This window comes from Haematobia irritans, chromosome 4 (assembly GCF_050003625.1).
Source record: "Haematobia irritans isolate KBUSLIRL chromosome 4, ASM5000362v1, whole genome shotgun sequence".
Classification (NCBI taxonomy): Eukaryota; Metazoa; Arthropoda; class Insecta; order Diptera; family Muscidae; genus Haematobia; species Haematobia irritans.
This window is the reverse complement of record NC_134400.1, coordinates 19,142,069-19,160,314: the sequence shown is the minus strand read 5'-3', so window position 1 is coordinate 19,160,314 and position 18,246 is coordinate 19,142,069. Positions and strand designations below refer to the sequence as shown.

The 18,246-nt window shown below is 33.8% G+C and overlaps 2 protein-coding genes across 3 annotated transcripts; both read left to right on the top strand.

Moving 5' to 3' along the window:
* Nucleotides 1–8,653, top strand: Glg1 (Golgi apparatus protein 1). Of its 2 annotated transcripts, none has more exons than XM_075303662.1 (6): nucleotides 1–2,084; nucleotides 3,729–4,256; nucleotides 4,383–4,751; nucleotides 4,997–5,366; nucleotides 5,428–5,534; nucleotides 7,713–8,653. In XM_075303662.1, exons 1-6 carry the CDS (start codon nucleotides 282–284, stop codon nucleotides 7,881–7,883), a joined length of 3,348 nt encoding a protein of 1,115 aa, XP_075159777.1. In that variant the 5' UTR covers nucleotides 1–281; the 3' UTR covers nucleotides 7,884–8,653. The 2 variants fall into 2 exon arrangements, with proteins under 2 accessions (XP_075159777.1, XP_075159778.1); XM_075303663.1 differs by having other exon boundaries at nucleotides 6–2,084; nucleotides 3,729–4,241.
* A 2,572-nt stretch (nucleotides 8,654–11,225) lies between these two features.
* On the top strand, nucleotides 11,226–11,867 carry LOC142235314 (TGF-beta receptor type-1-like; the record flags this gene model as incomplete). The annotated part of the gene is made up of 2 exons (XM_075306569.1): nucleotides 11,226–11,407; nucleotides 11,616–11,867. Coding segments are annotated over 2 exons (273 nt in total), but the record flags the coding sequence as incomplete, so codon positions are not given.
* Between the last annotated feature and the right edge of the window lie 6,379 nt (nucleotides 11,868–18,246).

The window sequence follows — 18,246 nt, the reverse complement described above, 5'->3', positions numbered from 1 at the left end:
CACAAAAGTGTCAACTTTACCAACCCTGCTAAATTACCTTCAATTGATACGATTGATAGAACGGTCCCTCGTATGATGAGAACAGCTGACGCTGACATTTTGCGTTACGAGGCGTTACGTATGCATAATCAGTTCTCAAGTTCTGACATATCTGCCAGCATTCTAAAAATTGCTTTCGTTGAGCTTGTTTTAAATAAATTCAAATCGAATCAAAGTTTTTACGAAAAATATTTTTTTACCAATGTGTTAGCTAGTACTGAGGACAAAGGAACTACAAGAATATGTTCAAAAGAGTTCTATTTACACTTCTATTGGCCGGCTTGACGACTGCAACAAGGGAGGGTCTACATAAACAAACACGTCGAGCTGTCATAGAAAACTCTGCTATACGAGATCACACACTTATTGATAATCACGAATGTGAGGATTTAAAGGCACCATGTAGTCACATAAAATCCACCGATAATCTCTCGGTCTTAGAATGTGTGGGCACTTTTACTTCTAGTCAAATCGAAGCTTTGTCCGACAAATGCCAACATGCCATTTGGTTTGAGACTAAAGAGATGCTAAAAGGTCGGTGGATTGAGGACAACCTGTTGAAAAAGCAACCATGTCAAAAGGATAGAGACAAGTTGGACTCGTGTCTAAATGCTGTTGACGTGTGGTCCTGCATCAAGGAGCGTGCCGCCCAAAATATGGAGCATGGAAATAAATGTCGTTCGTATATTAAAAGGATTGTCGCGGTATTCTTCGCAGACTATGAAAATTTGGGAGAATTCTTCAATAGTTGTGCGACAGAATTGCAACAGCTCGAATGTGGTCGTTTGAATATCGAACACAAACCTTTGTCACAACTCGAAACTGCCGAATGTCTTTCACAGACGGGGGCTGATGTCTTGGGTCAGCCTTGTAGAGCAGCAATTGAACGCATAGACCAACAACATGAAGACCTGAGGTTTTTCGAAGTTTGTGCGGAGGACCTAAAACACTTGTGTCCTCAAGAATCACCCGGTACTCCGGGAGGTTTTAAGTGTCTGGTAAAGAATAAATCTAATCCAAGTATGACAACACGATGTGGCGAACAGATATCACAAAGAGATCGTGAAATAGCAAAAGATTATCGTGTGTCACATGGTCTAGCAAAGGCCTGTAAGGACGATATAAAACAAAATCATTGCCGTCGTGGAGTGTCAGAAGACAAACAGGTTCGTTTGGCCCAAATCTTACTTTGCCTTGAAACTGTAGAGAAGAACGGTACGAAAATTTCACCAGAATGTCGCAATGAAATAGACGACCATCGTCGTATGCTTATGTCTGATGGTCAATTATCGCCAGAGATTTTGAATGATTGTGCCGATGATATACCCAAGTTCTGCAGTAATGTCGATAAACTCTCCAATATAGGCATGGGTCAAGGAACCGGAGGTGAAATTATCCACTGCCTTATGGAGCATGCTCGAAAACGGAGAAAAGACAGACGCATTACATCTCAGTGTCTAAGATCATTGGAAAATTTAATTAAAGTCTCTGATGTTGGAGAAGATTGGCGTGTAGATCCAGTACTAAGACGTAATTGTAAACCGGTTGTAGATGTTGCTTGCACCGATACAGATGGTGGAAATGCTCGTGTTATGTCCTGTTTAATGGAACAACTGGGGACGCAAGCAATGACACCAGATTGTGAACATTCTCTTCTATTGATACAATATTTTGTCGCCAGAAATTTCAAACTTGATCCACAATTATACAAGCAATGTCGTGATGATGCCATTAAATATTGTCATGCTAAAAAACAATGGGACGATGTAGCAAATGTACAAATGGATCCTGAACGAGGTCCTCTAATCTTGCCATGCCTTCACAGAATGGCCTACAGCGATGATGATCAGAATACCCTTAGGCCGGCTTGTTTCAAAGAAATCAAAAGAGTTATGCGTCAGAGAGCGGTATCTGTTGATTTAATTCCCGAAGTGGAAGATGCCTGCATTGATGATCTTTCGTTTTATTGTTTTGATCATACACAGAAAGGTGCAGAAATGGATTGTCTGCAAGTTAATTTGGAAAAATTGCAAAAATCTTGTAGGGTAAGTGGGGAGTAGAGGTCGACGGAGGACTCAAACTTTGGAGTTCACTTTAGAGATACAAAAAGGGGAAAATTGATTGTTAGACTAATCGAATTTTTGTTAAAAAAAAAAAACGAATTTCTTTATTTCGCTAATTCTATTAATCGACTTTTGATAGTAACACAAATTGATTTTGGAGAAAAGAGGAAATTAGAATAACTCATCCAAAATTCAAAAAAGTCACAGAATCAAAAGTCGAGTTTTCAACGTTCGCAAAAGTCGCAATGGGACTTTCTAATGACCGAAAAAATCGAAAATTGAATTTTTCAAACTTTGTAACCTACACAAAATTCAAAAATTTTTCTCTAATTAAAATCTTAATTGAGTTTTAAAACATATTCAATTAAAAATTTTATTGATTCAACAATTTTTTTAATTGAAACAAAAATAATTCACAAAACTTAATGTATCAATTAATTTTTTAATTGGTACTATCATTTCTGTGATTGAAGATCTTTCAATTAAAAAGTTAATTGGATCAATTAATTTCGTGATTGAATCAGAAAAAAATTGTTTGTGCGTACCGACAAGTCGAGAGCATTAAAAAATCAGTTTCTAAATTTGGAACACACAAAAAAATAATTTTTGTCTTCAATCACGAAATTAATTGATCAAATTAATTTTTAATTGAAATGTCTTCAACCACAGAAATTATAGTACATGAAAAGTTTTCCAATTAAAGTCTTAATTGAGTTATAAAAAAAATTAATTAATTCAACAAATTTTTTAATTGAAACAAAAATCAATCACAAAATTTAAAAGTATCAATTTATTTTCTAATTGGATCAATTAATTTTGTAATAGACTTTCAATTAATTTTTAAGTGATACTATCATTTTTATGATTGAAGATATTTCAATTAAAAAATTAATTGAATCAATTAATTTCATGATTGAATCAGAAAACAAAATTTGTGTGTACCGACAAGTCGAAAGCAATAAAAAAATCAGTTTCTAAATTTGGAACACATAAAAAATAATTTTTGTCTGCGATCACGAAATTAACTGATCCAATTAATTTTTAATTGAAATGACTTCAATCACAGAAATGATAGTACACAGACAAAATCACGAAAATTTTTCCAATTAAAGTCTTAATTGAGTTATAAAAAAAAATAATTAAAAATTTAATTGATTCAACAATTTTTTTAATTGAAATCACAAAAATTAAAATTGAATATTTTTGAAAATTAAATTAAAATGTTAACTGGAAATATGTTGGTGAAAATTTTTTCTGTGTGTGATTGATATTTGTTTCAATTAAAAAACTTGAACCAATTAAATTTTTAATTGAATATTTTTAAAAACGCAATTAAAATTTTAATTGGGAAAATGTTCGTGATCATTTTCTCTGTGTATATTACAATATGATTTTTCGCCAATGTAAAGGTAACAATACCGATACATTTTCTTTTATAAAAAATAAAAATATTTTATCCAATATCTCTTCCCTAAATATCCATTATTCAAACATTTATTTAATCAATAAAGCCCTCTTGGACCATTCATTGATAACTTTAAAATAAAGTACAGCAATACTACAGAATTAATAAATATGCAAAAAAAATTAATTATTATTTTTTTTTAATTTTTTTTTATTTTACAGGAAGCAGTTACCGCTTATACAGAGGAAGAAGCGGCCCATGTCGAATTAAATCCAGTCATAATGTCAGTATGTACAGATGCAATGAAAACTCATTGTGATCATATACTAAAGGGTGGAAAAGATCGTGGTGACATGATGGATTGCCTTATTTCGCACAAGAATGATGCTGATCTCAGACAAGATTTAAAATGTCGGGCAGCAATTGAACATTTCCAAATCATATCATTGAAAAATTACCATTTTACATATAAATTTAAAGAAGCTTGTCGTCCATATGTGGTACGTTTTTGTTCCGGTAGCACTACGAAAAATGATGTGGTAGCCTGTCTAAGTGAAGTAATGCGAAACGACACTATTCGTGGTCAAAGACCGCGTATACCAAAAGAATGCAGACAGCAGGTCAAAGCTCAATTATATCAACAGAGGGAGACATTGGAGCTAGATCCAAAATTAACGAAAGCCTGTAAAAAGGAACTGGAAGAGTTTTGTGGAGAGAAAAAAGGGCCCGGGCAGGTGAATAACAAGAATGCAAGTCATATAACATCTTCACCATAATTCATTTATAGCATTTTTAGTTTTAACATACAATTTAATTATCAATGATAATGATCTTCATTAATGTTTATATGCTATTTCAATCTATATGTTCCGTAGGCTTTAGAATGTTTAACCATGAATACGCCTCGTTTGGGTAGCGATTGCCATCATGCCATATTTCTTGTAAAGAAATCCGAATTAGGCGACAGTGCTACTGATTACACGTTGGTTAATACTTGCAAGGAAATGACATATAAATATTGCTCCAAAGAGGATCCTATGCGCCTTCTCGATTGTTTGAAAGTCTATAAAGATGATCCCACATTTGATCCCCGTTGTCATTTAGTTGTGGTCAATCGTATGATTGAACAAAATACAGATTTTCGTTTCAATCCAACTTTACAATTACACTGTGGAAAAAATATAGATCGTTATTGCTCGGCTATTGTTGCAAATGCCCAGCCTAACGAAGAACTAAATGGCAAGGTGAGTTGCTTTTTAAGTAGTATATGAGAAATTATGTGGCCTCCAGGAATGCTATTTATTTATTTATTTTTTTTTTTTTTTGATATCAACAAAACATATTAGAGATAAATTTGAATTCAACTTAATTTCAAAGTATAGGGGTGATCGTTTTAACTGCACATTTTATTAATGCATTAATAGTCTAGTGTCTAGGAAGACCCAGAATGTCAAAATTATTTTATTTCCCCTTTTTTATTATTATTTAGGTTGTACAATGTCTTAAGGATAAATTCCGTAAATCTTTGCTAGACGAAGAATGTGCCCAGGAAATGGTAAAAATTTTACAAGAGCAGGCTCTGAATTATAAATTGAATCCTCTACTGCAAACTTTTTGCAAACATGAAATTGCTGTACTTTGTAATCCAGAAAACTACGTAAAAGAGCATGGAATGGTGGAAGAATGTTTAAAGACTGCATTCCTAAATGAAAAAATTGTCAACAGAGATTGTCGCTTGGAAGTGGCTACGTTAATAGCTGAAGCTAAAGCTGACATACATGTAGATCCCATATTAGAAGAAGCCTGTACAGATGACTTATTACGATACTGTTCCAATGTAAAGAAAGGAAATGGTCGAAGTATGTTGTCTGTTCTTAAAAAAAAAAAAACTATATTTTGTAAAAGCAACAATATTTTCAGAGCTAAAGTGTCTGCAAACTATTTTACAAGATCATTCTAAAGCAATGGAAGAGGATTGCCGCCTTAAATTACAGAGACGTATTGAAATGTTTCGTAATGCGGATACGGTAAGTATCTTAGAAATAAAATTTTGACAAAATTTTCTATAAAAAATAAAATTTTGACAAAATTTAACAAAATTTTCTATAGAAATAAAATTTTGACAAAATTTTCTATAGAAATAAAATTTTGACAAAATTTTCTATAAAAATAAAATTTTGACAAAATTTTCTATAGAAATAAAATGTTGACAAAATTTTCTATAGCAATACAATTTTAACAAAACTTGTTATAGAAATAAAATTTTGACAAAATTTTCTATAAAAATAAAATTTTGACAAAATTTTCTGTAGAAATAAAATTTTGACAAAATTTTCTATAAAAATAAAATTTTGACAAAATTTTCTGTAGAAATAAAATTTTGACAAAGTTTTCTATAAAAATAAAAGTTTGATCAAATATTTTGTAGAAATAAAATTTTGAGAAATTTTTCTATAGAAATAATATTTCGACAAAATTTTCCTTAGAAATAGATTTTTACGTAAAATTGTAAACTCGACTACAAAATCCTACATATCTTTCAGGTACTAAAAGGTGATACGGTCAAAATTTGGTCAAGGGAAAACGCGTGTAAATCGGTGAAATCGTTTATTTAAAAAATCAAATTAAATTTCTTTTTCAAGTTCAATTAGTACAAAATTCAGGAAAAATATTCAGTTAGGCTTTCGCTTTTCCAAATCCGAATTGCCGGGCCTCACGCTTGACACCTGCCATCAGATTTTGTACAGCCACCTTGTCCACCTTCTTCGCCGCAGAAAGCCAGTTTGCCTTGAACTGCTGCTCGTCCTTAGCAGTTTTTTTGTTCTTCTTTAGGTTCCGCTTGACAATAGTCCAGTATTTCTCAATTGGGCGGAGCTCTGGCGTGTTGGGTTCTTGTCCTTGGGAACCACCTGCACGTTGTTGGCGGCGTACCACTCCATGGCCTTTTTACAGTAATGGCAAGATGCCAAATTCGGCCAAAACAGTACGGAACAACCGTGCTTCTTCAGGAAAGGCAGCAGACGTTTATTCAAACACTCTTTCACGTAAATTTCTTGGTTGACAGTCCCGGAAGCTATGAAAATGCTGCTTTTCAAGCCACAGGTACAGATGGGTTGCCAAATCAGATATTTCTTTGCGAACTTTGACAGTTTTATGTGCCTGAAAATATCTGCTACCTTTCCCCTTCCTTTTGCCGTATAAAACTCCTGTCCCGGAAGCTGCTTGTAGTCGGCTTTGACATAGGTTTCGTCGTCCATTACCACGCAGTCAAACTTCGTCAGCATCGTCGTGTACAGCCTCCGGGATCGCGCTTTGGCCGTCGTATTTTGTTTATCATCGCGATTTGGAGTCACTACCTTCTTGTAAGTCGATAGTCCGGCTCGTTTTTTTGGCTCGATGCACGGTTGTAGACGATACACCCAGCTTATTTGCGGCATCTCGGAGAGAGAGGTTAGGGTTTCGCTTAAAACTACCGGCAACTCTCTTTGTCGTCTCAGTGGCTTCTGGTTTTCGATTTCCCCCCGATCCAGACTTCCTGGCTGTCGACAAACGTTCCCCAAACACTTTAATTACATTTGTAACGGTTGATTTGGCAACTTTTAGCGATTTTGCCAGCTTTGCGTGCGAGTAGCTCGGATTTTCGCGATGCGCGAGCAAAATTTTGATACGCTGCTCTTCTTGCTTGGACGGCATTTTGACAACTGAAGAGTGAATTCCAAAATCAAAATAGGAGCAACATTCTACACATACACATTCAAAATGAGGGGTGTTCAGGTTTTTTAAATGCAAAATTGAAAGAAATACGTCAAGTTTATATTGACCAATTTTGACCGTATCACCCTTTAGTTCAGCCACTTAAAATAAAATTTTGACAAAATATGCTATAGAAATAAAATTTTAACAAAATTTTCTATAAGACTAAAATTTTGACAAAATTTTCTATAGAATTTCAAAAAACTTTCTATAGAAATAAAATTTTAACAAAACTTTGTATAGAAATAAAATTTCAACAAAATTTTCTATAGAAATAAAATTTTGACAAAATTTTCTATAAAAATAAAAGTTTGATAAAATATTTTGTAGAAAAAAAATGTTGAAAAATTTTTCTATGGAAATAATATTTTGAAAAAATTTTCCATAGAAATAGATTTTTACGTAAAATTGTAAACACAACTCGACTACCAAATCCTCTATATCTTTTTCAGGTACTAGTTCAGCCACCAGAAAATATGGAACAACTGGTTAACCAGGTTGTTACATCACCAGCGAAAAAGTTTTTCATTGTGATTCTTATGACAGCAGTGGGTATGGTATTTATGCTGGGAATATTTTTCGGACGTGTCACCAAACGTGCAATGAATACCAAAAATAAATAATATTTAGGAAATAAGTTAAGTTTTTCTGTTACTTAAAGTGTTTTATACATAATTATTTGTAATGTTTGATTTTTATTTTTATAGAATTTGATACAAAAAAAATTGCCTAGTGATTCCATAGCAAAAGAAACAATACATACAAATAAACTAAAATTAAATTGATCAATATCTTATTTGTCCAGAGTATCTAAAATATCTTGTAACTGAGGCGATATATAAACTTTTGTTTTTTTTTTTAACCTATGATAACCACATATATTCCAGTTTACCTGATTTTATTTGCATTTGTGAACTATAGTTGTACTTCTAAAAATTCCACAAAATTCACGTGTCACTCTTCCATTTTACTTGTTTTCATAGAATGAAATATTTTATGTGTTGGTATGTTTTATAATTAACTAAATTGTGCTTTATTTCTCTTAGATAATTATATTTAATAAAAAGAAAACTGTTCGTCTAATATAAAACCTAAGGTCAAAATTAGAACTCTAATAGAATTAAAATATCGAAATTTAAGTCAACACTTTGAATATTTCATTATAGCTCATTGAGGCAGCTAGAAAATTTGGCACTGCAAACAAGCTTAATTTCAGTCCCATCTATATAAGATTAAACTATACCTAGAGTAGTTTTTTTTTGTATGGCTTGGAATGTATTGATTTATAAAAATATATATGTATTTACCACAAACGATAAAAATGTATATGTGTAATATTATTAGATATAAAATGAAAAAATAAATAAATAAACAATATTTTTTTATAAAATTACGTATAGACTAATAAACTGCTTTATAAAAACTTGATTACCATTATTGATTGCCAGTAGTTGTTACTATAAATGCATTGTATCATAGTTGATTAGATGATTGGGGTTGGAATCACCGCTATATAGTTATGTATATTCACCTAAAGAAATTTATTAGTAGGGACAGCAGAAAAGTCTGCTGAAACAGCAGAAAGTCTGCTGAAAAAGGGACAGCAGTCACTGTTTGCTGAAATAGCAAACATTTCCTGCTATTTTTTAAGCTCGATTACACTAAAGCATGTTTTATTTTGGCTAAAACAAATAAAAATGTCAACTTAGGAGCTATCCTAACATAATTAAAACAATATTTTATGAATATCTATAGTATTTGACCAAAAATCTGAATATTTATCGAATTGAAGCATAACAGCAAACAAAATGTTTGCTGATCGTATTTAGGAGCTTGTTAGTATACTACAGTGCAAAAATATACCAACAACTACTTTTGGTTCTTAAATATGCTTTGGGGAAAAATTTATAACCTAAAAATTTTATAAATTGTTGGTCATTTGGCCCTGAAGTACAAAAATATAACAGCAGACTGCTGTTTTTAGCAGACTTTTTTCTATGAGTGTTGGAGTTTTTTTATTGTCCCAAATATGGTAATGAACGTTAAACAATTTTTTTTAATTTTTAATAAAAAAAATTGAACATTTTTCTAACCAACAGGCCATTGGCAATTGCAGCATTTAGGATAAAAAGTTGTCGTAGAGCAACCATGACTTCCAAAGTAATGTGGATACCACATGTATCTGGGAAACGCCGAGTGTAGAACAAAATTTTCCAGAAACTGTTGGACGCACTGGTGGTCAGGACAGTATTTCCAGCGCTGAGGCCAGGAATGGACTTCGTACACAAAAACGACAACGGAACTTGGTAGAGGACATCAATACCTACAATTTGGTATACCACATGTATCTGGGAAACGCCGAGTGTAGAACAAAATTTTCCAGAAACTGTTGGACGCACTGGTGGTCAGGACAGTATTTCCAGCGCTGAGGCCAGGAATGGACTTCGTACACAAAAGTGACAACGGAACTTGGTAGAGGACATCAATACCTACAATTTGGTATACCACATGTATCTGGGAAATGCTGAGTGTAGAACAAAATTTTCCAGAAACTGTTGGACGCACTGGTGGTCAGGACAGTATTTCCAGCGCTGAGGCCAGGAATGGACTTCGTACACAAAAACGACAACGGAACTTGGTAGAGGACATCAATACCTACAATTTGGTATACCACATGTATCTGGGAAACGCCGAGTGTAGAACAAAATTTTCCAGAAACTGTTGGACGCACTGGTGGTCAGGACACTATTTCCAGCGCTGAGGCCAGGAATGGCCTTCGTACACAAAAACGACAACGGAACTTGGTAGAGGACATCAATACCTACAATTTGGTATACTACATGTATCTGGGAAACGCCGAGTGTAGAACAAAATTTTCCAGAAACTGTTGGACACACTGGTGGTCAGGACAGTATTTCCAGCGCTGAGGCCAGGAATGGACTTCGTACACAAAAGTGACAACGGATATTGATAGAGGGCATCAATACCTACAATTTGGTATACCACATGTATCTGGGAAACGCCGAGTGTAGAACAAAATTTTCCAGAAACTGTTGGACGCACCAAAGAGCATGACACTATTTCATTAGAATTTCGGCACGAAATAATGAACGTCCAAAAATTGGAATGCAGGAACTTGCTTGACCAAGATAAAGATAATTTCATTGGTTGTAACTAATTAAAATTTATTGAATTCTACTGTGGAGCATGCAGGTATAATATATTTTCGCAAGAACAGTTGTATTTATTCGTTTCATTTTATTTTCACGTGAACTTAGTATGTTTGACTAAAATTCGGTCGTCAAAAGGGGGTATATTAATGAAAATTAGGCTCGTATGTTACCTTGGCAACTCTGCGAACGATATATAACACATAGAAGGTGTGTGTGTGTATAATGTTGTTCCTATTTTGATTTTGGAATTCACCCTTCAGTTGTCAAAATGCCGTCCAAGCAAAAAGAGCAGCGTATCAAAATTTTGCTCGCGCATCGCGAAAATCCGAGCTACTCGCACGCAAAGCTGGCAAAATCGCAAAAAGTTGCCAAATCAACCGTTACAAATGTAATTAAAGTGTTTGGGGAACGTTTGTCGACAGCCAGGAAGTCTGGATCGGGGGGAAATCGAAAACCGGAAGCCGCTGGACGACAAAGAGAGTTGCCTGTAGTTTCAAGCGAAACCCTAACCTCTCTCTCCGAGATGCCGCAAATAAGCTGGGTGTATCGTCTACAACCGTGCATCGAGCCAAAAAACGAGCCGGACTATCGACTTACAAGAAGGTAGTGACTCGAAATCGCGATGATAAACAAAATACGACGGCCAAAGCGCGATCCCGGAGGCTGTACACGACGATGCTGACGAAGTTTGACTGCGTGGTGGTTCCCCCTCCCAACACGCCAGATATAACTTGTTATTAGAGACGCTTTGCAAAAACGGTGTAAAGGCCAGCAACATTAATATTTTTATAAAAAATAAATAAGATTGAAGAAGATCCATTTGCTCCTGAGGACCATTTGCTCCTGAGGATTCTGTATACGATCCAATTGTGCCATGTTATTGGAAAGGGTCGCTTTGGTGAAGTTTGGCGCGGTCATTGGCGTGGTGAAAATGTGGCTCTAAAAATTGTTTCTAGTCGAGAGGAATGCTCATAGTTTCGTGAAGCAGAAATATATCAGGCTGGTACGTTGCGTCATGAAAATATTTTAGGTTTCATAGCAGCTGACATTGTTGGTAAGCTTCATTCTAAAATTATTGGGTCAAAATATATACTTGACTATTGTTTGTTTTAGATAATGGGACTTGGACACAATTATGGCTAGTCACAGATTACCATGAGAATGGTTCACTTTTTGATTACATCGCATACTGAAATCGAAAAATATATTGGTTAAATCCAATTTAACTTGTGCCATTGCTGATTTGGGTTTAGTAGTGAGGCACATTGAGTAGGTACTAAACGCTATGTGGCACCTGAAATTCTGGATGAGAGCACGACCTATGTTTACGCTTTTGGCTTAATTTTATGGGAGATTGCTCGACACTGTAATATTGACATGATATATGATGAATATTAAATGCCTTACTATGATGTGCATCACATTGAGGAAGTGAAAAAGGTATGTTAAAAAATAAAAATTACAATTTAAGAATTACCAAATTAACCCGTGCATATCATTTTATGTATCATTGAAAAAGCATTTTCAAACTTTGTGGAAAAATTATTTTCAAAATTTATGCTTTTCACAAAATGTTTTGCACTGTGAACCCCATATAGTGCTTTCCAATAGTAAAGCACGCAATGACTATTTTAATGACTATTTTAGAGGCTAAACTCGAACTTAATACCCACCTTTAGCCGCTAAAAGTGCAATTTATTTATTTACGATTTTTGTGATAATACATTTTAAAAACCAGTAAGGAAAGTCTAAAGTCGGGCGGGGTCGACTATATTATACCCTGCACCACTTTGTAGATCTAAATTTTCGATACCATATCACATCCGTCAAATGTGTTGGGTGCTATATATAAAGGTTTGTCCCAAATACATAAATTTAAATATCACTCGATTTGGACAGAATTTGATAGACTTCTACAAAATCTATAGACTCAAAATTTAAGTCGGCTAATGCACTAGGGTGGAACACAATGTTAGTAAAACAATATGGGAAACATTTAAATCTGAAGCAATTTTGAGGAAACTTCGCAAAATTTTATTTATGATTTATCGCTCGATATATATGTGTTAGAAGTTTAGGAAAATTAGAGTCAGTTTTACAACTTTTCGACTAAGCAGTGGCGATTTTACAAGGAAAATGTTGGTATTTTGACCATTTTTGTCGAAATCAGAAAGACATATATATGGGAGCTATATCTAAATCTTAACCGATTTCAACCAAATTTGCCAGACATAGCTACAATGCTAATTCTACTCCATGTGCAAAATTTCAACTAAATCGGAGCAAAAAATTGGCCTATGTGGTCATATGAGTGTAAATCGGCCGAAAGCTATATATTGGAGCTATATCTAAATCTGAACCGATTTCAACCAAATTTGGCACGCATAGTTAGAATGCTAAATCTACTCCCTGTGCAAAATTTCAACCACATTGGGTCAAAAGTCTAGCTTTTAGGACCATATTAGTCCATATCGGGCGAAAGATATATATGGGAGCTATATCTAAATCTGAACCGATTCCAATAAAATTTGCCACACTTGACTATAGTACTAATTGTTCTTCTTGTGCAAAATTTTAAGCAAATTAGTATAAAACTCTGGCTTCTGGGGCCATATAAGTCCATATCGGGCGAAATATATATATGGGAGCTATATCTAAATCTGCACCGATTTCTTCCAAAATCAATAGGCATCTATTCTGAGCCAAAACACATACTTGTGCCAAATTTGAAGTCGATTGGACTAAAACTGCGACCTAGACTTTGATTACAAAAATGTGTTCACGGACAGACGGACATCGCTATATCGACTCAAGAGCCCACCCTGAGCATTTTTGCCAAAGACACCATGTGTCTATCTCGTCTCCTTCTGGGTGTTGCAAACATATGCACTAACACTGTTCCACAGTGTGGAGCAGGGTATAAAAATTTCATTTATTTTTGGTGTACAAATTTTTATTTTGCTATGCGAAAAAAACGCTTTTTTGTTTTTGTTATTTTTTACCTTAAACCAAAATAAACCCGAGTAAACTTTATTTCTATTTTGTAGATGGGATCGCTTTAATTTAAGGTATAAAACAATTTATTTCACATTGATTGGTGCACTACTTTTTTTTATCGACGAAGTTTTTTTAAACTTTCAGATTTAGAATATAACTCTCTACTAATTGATCAGAATTTTCGTGAGTCCCGAGATTTTTCTTCTTAACAAATTTTTTAAATCGGTTCAGATTTTGATATAGCTCCCATTTTACGTGAAATGAAATAGTCGAATTAACATTGTTATTAGTGATTGAAATCGGTTAATCGGTTCAGATTTCGATATAGCTTCCATATACATGTTTATCCGATTTAGTAGGCAATAATGGTCAAAATACCCACATTGAAAACTTGTAAAAAACAAAACACTGATGTAGAAAGATTCATTCCTTTTTCTATCAAAGTTGGATGTTTTCGTTTTTCCCAACCATTTCCATGTTACCTTTACTACTACAGAAACAGATAAACAGATACAACCAGGAATCATGGTGAATCTTCACAAATGTGGGTCATCATCGTTCAATATGGGTAAATGTAAATGGTTTTGTTCCTCTTTCCTCTTTTCCTCTTCCTCTTTTAATTGTTCCTCTCGTTTTTCGTCATTCCGATTGTATCACTGTTACATTGCAATATGCATTATAACCGTTTTGTAGTTTGAAGGAACAAATTGCAAGAATGATGACATAGTGACATAGTATGATTTCAGGATGACGAAAAATTGTAGACAAATTTTAACTTTTAAAATTAATAAAATAATTTAATTTAGAAAAGTGGAACGATTTTTTGAAAAATTTGGTCCAAGTCCAAATAGATCCATATATATCGTTTTCAGATATTAAGTGTACATATTTCCACATTTTAAATTGTAAGTAAATTTAAAATATTATTAACTTAAAAATAATAGATTTAACATACATGCCTTTCAAAATAAAAAACAATAATTTAATTTGAACATATTATATTTAATAATTATTTATTTATAAAATTAATTAATTCAATTAAAACAATTACATAAATTAAAAACTAATAGCAAAAAAAAAAAATAATAACAAAACTACAAATAATAAATTAAATTAAATAAAAAAGTAAAGTTATTGAGAAACAAAATTAAAAAAAAAAAAAAACAATTAAATAAAAACAAAGAACAATTAAATAAAAAACAATTAAAAAAAAAATAAAAAACAATTAAATAAAAAATTAACTACTGCGATAGAGGGATGATGTTGCTGAGGGCGGCCGAGACTACAACGCTGCTTCAGATTAAGAAGGCCCACCTTGGTCGTCAGTTAAGTGCTAAAAAAGGAAAATTAAAAATAATTTAAAAATAATATATATTAAAATAAAATAAACTAATATACTTACCAATTTGAAGGCCAGGACATAAGGATTTTTCGAATTTATTCCGTCCTTTTTAAATGCATTTTGGGCACTTCTTCGCAGATGGCTAAGCGTGTTCGACAAATGCACTGTCCCCGACGGCAAGGTGAACTCTTCTTCAATCTGTTCCTCCACTCTCCGGTACGCCTTAGCCACCTGAAACTTAATACCAAATTTCATAGATGTCTTATCCGATACAGCGGGCTCCTTTTCCAATAAATTTATGGCTCGGAGCCACAAGGGGTAATTCCGGATAGACACTGTAAATAAAAAAATAAATTAGATTAACAAATAAAGTGAATAAATAAATATAAATAAATATAAATGAAATGTAATAAAATGTTAATACATATATGATAAATATAATAAATTATTGTAAATAATTAATAAATAAAAAAACTTGCATGATTTGGCAATGAGCGCGGCATTTTGAGGATCTTGAGAACTCTCAGGAACCTGATAAACCTCAGGTTCCTGAGGTTTCTCATGTTCCTGAGATTTCTCAGGAACCTGAGAAATCTCAAGCTCCTTAGAATTCTCAGGAACCTGAGAAATCTCAAGCTCCTGAGAAACCTCAGGAACCTGAGAAATCTCAAGCTCCTGAGAAACCTCAGGAACCTGAGAAATCTCAAGCTCCTGAGAAACCTCAGGAACCTGAGAAATCTCAAGCTCCTGAGAAACCTCAGGAACCTGAGAAATCTCAAGCTCCTGAGAAACCTCAGGAACCTGAGAAATCTCAAGCTCCTGAGAATTCTCAGGTTCCTGAGAATCTCCAAGATTCTCAACATCAATGTCCATTGGAGTCGCAGCGTTGTAGTCTCCACCGACAACCGCACCACCATCTCCTCTTCCCAGCTCTTCCAGCAACTTTGCTAAATTGTCTGTTTGAAGTTTATTCAATTTGTATGATTGTTACTGGAGGAACTGGGCCGTCTCGTCCTTGATTCTGTTGAACGCGTCCAACTGCATCTAGTTAATTTTTAAAACCTTTTTAAGTACTTCTTGAGACTGAAAAAAATATATTTAAAAATATATTAATATACTTAAATGGTGTAATAATAATAATTGATACTACTTACCATCATGGTTAAACAGAAGAAAACAGAATATCGAATGATTTTAATTTTGGTAGATCCTCCCACGTAGTTGTCTTGATAGCGAATGACACTTTTAATTACCTACCATCACCAGCATAACTTATATAAATATATATTGATATAGCTCCCATATATATGTATGAACCGATTTTCCGAAATTTGGTCATACACTGAGAAAAAAATGTCCCCTTATATATGTATGAGTTCCATATATATTTTTCCGAAATTTGGTCATACACTGAGAAAAAAATTTCCCCTTATATATGTATGAGTTCCATATATATTTTTCCGAAATTTGGTCATACACTGAGAAAAAAATTTCCCTTATATATGTATGAGTTCCATATATATTTTTCCGAAATTTGGTCATACACTGAGAAAAAAATTTCCCCTTATATATGTATGAGTTCCATATATATTTTTCCGAAATTTGGTCATACACTGAGAAAAAAATTTCCCTACACCCCTGCCAACATTTTTTGAATTTGAGGGCGCTTTTGAGAATCCCCACTACGTCGAAAACTGTCGTATACGATATCCAAAACTCCTCGGAAAAGCGCCGTCATTATTGAGAAGTTGTACCACGCCAAGTTACTACAAAAAAGCATCGCATGAGTGCAATTATTAGGTGCCCTTCTGGATACATTTAGAAAGACGCCAATAAGAGCCCCTTCAAACAATCAGAGAAAGTGCATTTTAAGATAGTTGTAAAAGAATCATTGTGGTCAAGTAAAACACGATTGTTTAGATGATTATTATTTTATTAAACATTTATAAATTCTCATAAATATAACATTTATACGACTATCACAACACATTTAACATATTTTTATGCACTAATAAAGGATTGAAGTTGAGTTTCAAGTTGCAAGTTACATGTTGTAGCGTCTATCAGCCAGTGCTTTTATTCCCAATGGAGGCAGCCTGTCTGGAAAAATATTTGAAAAACTATCACGGGAGCCACCGTGGTGCAATGGTTAGCATGCCCGCCTTGCATACACAAGGTCGTGGGTTCGATTCCTGCTTCGACCGAACACCAAAAAGTTTTTCAACGGTGGATTATCCCACCTCAGTAATGCTGGTGACATTTCTGAGGGTTTCAAAGCTTCTCTAAGTGGTTTCACAGCAATGTGGAACGCCGTTCGGACTCGGCTATAAAAAGGAGGTCCCTTGTCATTGAGCTTAACATGGAATCGGGCAGCACTCAGTGATAAGAGAGAAGTTCACCAATGTGGTATCACAATGGACTGAATAGTCTAAGTGTGCCTGATACATCGGGCTGCCACCTAACCTTACCTTACCTTACCTATCACTTTATTCCATTTGGAAACTCAAAAATTGTTCACCAATATACCTTTCACAATTTTAAGCGAAATAACTATGTTTTCGGCACTTCATTATCGTTTTTATTTAAATAAATTATAAGAAGCTAGTTGTGCTTGGCGTTTCACGAAATATAAAATGGCTCTTGTAACAATAGTGATGGCAAAATACTTTCATGCGAATAGTGATGGCAAAATACTATCACAGTTGGCGATTGTTGCAGTGTCACATACGAGTCTGTGGTAGCGATGAGGATGAAATGGAACTTTGAAATGCTGGCAGGGACTTCATCTATTACTTACTTTCTTTGGGACGTTTGTATTGTTAGTATGACCATAAACGCATCTCGTAACATTCGCTTCTTGTCGGCTTGGTGAATCAATTTGGTAATTGGCATTTTTGGAACAGCTGTAAAAAATGATAATAATAATCTATTGTTGTCAATATTCATTGATTTACTTTGTCAATTACCGTATAAGTACAAACATATTTCCAGAACAGTGCACATACTGATATTCTTTGGAACCTAAAATAGATAAAATAAATTAAAATGTTTTTCGGCGTTATGTGGCTTATTAAAAACTGTAACAAACAATCGTTATATACACAGAAAAATATTTCACCAAAATATTTCCAATTAACAACTTAATTGAATCTGAAAACTTTTTCAATTAAAAAACAAGTAAGGAAAGTCTAAAGTCGGGCGGGGCCGACTATATTATACCCTGCACCACTTTGTAGATCTAAATTTTCGATACCATATCACATCCGTCAAATGTGTTGGGTGCTATATATAAAGGTTTGTCCCAAATACATACATTTAAATATCACTCGATTTGGACAGAATTTGATAGACTTCTACAAAATCTATAGACTCAAAATTTAAGTCGGCTAATGCACTAGGGTGGAACACAATGTTAGTAAAACAATATGGGAAACATTTAAATCTGAAGCAATTTTAAGGAAACTTCGCAAAATT

Bases quoted from the DNA above. Each gene is read 5' to 3' on its own strand.
- Glg1 (XM_075303662.1), top strand. From the start codon at position 282: ATGTTCAAAAGAGTTCTATTTACACTTCTATTGGCCGGCTTGACGACT. The intron at 4,257-4,382 runs GCAAGTCATATA...TATGTTCCGTAG, and splicing joins GGCAGGTGAATAACAAGAAT to GCTTTAGAATGTTTAACCAT. The intron at 5,535-7,712 runs GTAAGTATCTTA...TATCTTTTTCAG, and splicing joins TGTTTCGTAATGCGGATACG to GTACTAGTTCAGCCACCAGA.